Source organism: Melanaphis sacchari, unplaced genomic scaffold, assembly GCF_002803265.2.
Source record: "Melanaphis sacchari strain LSU unplaced genomic scaffold, SCAv2.0 Contig1_pilon_pilon, whole genome shotgun sequence".
Taxonomy (NCBI): Eukaryota; Metazoa; Arthropoda; class Insecta; order Hemiptera; family Aphididae; genus Melanaphis; species Melanaphis sacchari.
In genome coordinates this window covers 890,664-893,407 of record NW_020270976.1, presented here as the reverse complement: position 1 = coordinate 893,407, position 2,744 = coordinate 890,664, and the positions used below count along the sequence as shown (strand labels likewise).

Here is a 2,744-nt window from a genome sequence, read left to right as displayed (position 1 = left end):
TTTTTTAATTTTTTTTCGTCCATACTATTAATTCGAATTAAAATTTTACTGGATAAAATGTGATTATAGATAAAAATGTATACATGTTTCAATATTATTATGATTAAGTTTAAAGTATTAAATACATTTTTATAGCTTAGAAATTATGTCACTGAGTTCATAAAATTTTTTCTATTAATTAATATTTAAAATAATCAATAAGTATAATATTATAAATATTGTAAGGTTGTAATTATATTTCAATGATTCATCTCGCATATTATTACGAGACGATTGAAGCCCAGTTATTCAAGGTTATTTAATAGTATTACATAGTAAACCAATTGATTTGTTGACTTTTAAAAACAAACTGTCATATTTTTCGTTGATATTTATTAAAATAAAACTTATTGTGATTTGTGTTAGACAATTCGAAAATATTTTATATCTATAGCCTATGTGACTTAGTGTAAATTTTGAGGTAATGTAAACGGAATAGGTAAATTGCATCCTCGAAAAAAAGTATAATAAAATGTGTATAAATAATATACGTAGCGTACAAGACATTTTTTAAATTCATTTGAACTTTTTCAAAAATACTAGTGAGATTTGATTTCATAAAGTACAAAGTGTAACTATGTATAAGTATATGTTTAAATTTGTTGCTGAACAGAAGAATTAGTAGTTAGCTTATAAATTGTGTTCTTAAATTGAAGGGCTGCAACGAATTGAATTTCATTGATCCATTTTAAAACCATTGGATGTTCTTTCATTTGTATTGATGTGGCTATCCCGGTAATTAATAACATTAACATCTGTAAAAAAAAAAAATAAATTCAATTTAAAAAACAAACAAACTGGATTACTTAAATAATGTATACATTTTAAACGAATGTATTAAGTACCATACGTATTCATATAGGTTAATTAATAAATACTTGAGTGACAAATATTTTTTAACGTATTATGTAATTAATATTATCTCACCGATATAACAAGATTCAAATTTATTTTGAACAATCCAAAAGCGGTAATTTCATCTGATTCGTAAACTGATATTTGATTCATAAACATTTTAATCTAAACGATAAAATACTTAAAATAACAAAATGGTAGACTCATATTATTTGTGCAAGTATATCGTTGCATTTGTGATGTGTGTGCATTGATTTTGAGTTATAAAAGTAATGAAGAATGGTTTTAAAATGTATATTACTTGTCGTTTTATGTGTACGGGTAAGTTTGAAATACGGTTTAATCGTATATAATATATAATTTTCCTCCTCTGTAAAAATAAAATATTTCAAAATGTATTGCCCGTATTATGCTTACTACCATTATTTATGGAAATTGTTTAAAATGTTTACGTTGTTACCTTATCGTTTATAAACGATACCAAAACCACGATAAGCATCACAAATAAGACTGATTGTCCGATTCATAAATACTGGATTAATATTCTTAATACGTTTTCGGTCAAACTGAAGTGCGGTAAAAAGTCACTGAATGATATCGCCAAAAAAATATTAAAAAGCGTATTGATAAAATTGGACGTAAAAAATGCTATGAGCAACGGACCGTAACCTAGACTAAATATTTTCATTAGTTCGCTCAGTTCAGAGTGTAACAACCGTATATCGTCGATCAGAACCGCTATTTCCATGTGCGTCCGTCGATCCGAAACGGCGATCAATCCGACTGGGAGACATTTCCAGAGATCATTTAATGTTCCGAATCTGATGTACAAGTTATAGAGGAAGAAACACGTGGAAATGAATACTGCAAAGTGTACGATGAACGGAGGTCCAAAAAAATGGTTTGAAAGTAAATTGACGTTTAGTGTACGCGGTGGCCACATATATATTTGAATAAATTTGACTCCGATAAAATATAAGAATAATAAAATAAAAAACATGCCCCAACGATTTTTGTTCATTGAACGTTGTTGGGCTGACAGACGTGATAAGAGTGGCATGATTTTTCGGTCGAATTCAACAATGCCATTGATCAACCTTGAAAAAGAAAATAATGACGTTAAATCAGTTTAATTTATTGAGTTAAATTTTTTCTCATTAAGTTGAAAATTATTTCTGCATTACTCTCAGTAGCCAGTTACCTATCAAAAATGTGGTCGTTATACTTAAGTTATATACTATATTATATAACTAACTTAAGTATTCGATGTCTTATACTTTGCTTACTTACTTATATCGTTGTTTGATGTATTTATATTTTAAATAAATCAAAAAAATACGATATTTAAGTTTTTAACACATTTATTATATCATAAATAGTGTACTAAATTGTTTAATTTCAATATATAATTTTATATTTCTATACCGTCAGGACTTATGGTAACTAAAAATTATATTTAGCTTTAAAATTTATGATTCTTTAAAAACAAATTTATACTATGTTACTCGTAGATTTAACTTTAATTTTTAGGTAATTGAATTGAAATTATTTATTTATATCAAGTTACTCGACGTTCAAGCCTTTTGAAATAAGTATAAATATTAAAAATAAGATTCCAATATATATATTTTAGTCTTCAGATAAGTACATACTTAATAATCCATGTTTCTGATATTCTTGCTGTTATTATAATTTTCCAAAATAAAATCAAATAAAATCAAATAAAATTGCCTTAAAATTGTATGAAATGATGAATCTAAGAATGAGTAAGTAAATATCAATAAGCCCAATATTTGTATCAATTCAAGAAATAAATAAAATACTGTGTTTGGATTTCGAATTAATAGTCT

At 25.8% G+C, this 2,744-nt stretch overlaps 1 protein-coding gene across 1 annotated transcript; it reads right to left on the bottom strand.

Moving 5' to 3' along the window:
* Positions 1-632: 632 nt before the first annotated feature.
* LOC112593258 lies at positions 633-1,837 on the bottom strand. The gene is made up of 4 exons (XM_025337621.1): positions 1,448-1,837; positions 1,196-1,258; positions 967-1,059; positions 633-794 (listed from the first exon to the last, which is right to left on the bottom strand). The coding sequence occupies exons 1-4, from the start codon at positions 1,835-1,837 to the stop codon at positions 633-635; spliced, it is 708 nt and encodes a 235-aa protein (XP_025193406.1).
* Positions 1,838-2,744: the final 907 nt, after the last annotated feature.

Excerpts from the sequence above, each read along its gene's own strand:
- LOC112593258 (XM_025337621.1), bottom strand. The coding sequence starts at position 1,837 with ATGTGGCCACCGCGTACACTAAACGTCAATTTACTTTCAAACCATTTT. Across the intron at positions 1,259-1,447 it reads ACTTCAGTTTGACCGAAAAC|AAAATTATATATTATATACG; the intron begins GTATTAAGAATA and ends TTACAGAGGAGG. Across the intron at positions 1,060-1,195 it reads CCGTACACATAAAACGACAA|ATTAAAATGTTTATGAATCA; the intron begins GTAATATACATT and ends TTTATCGTTTAG.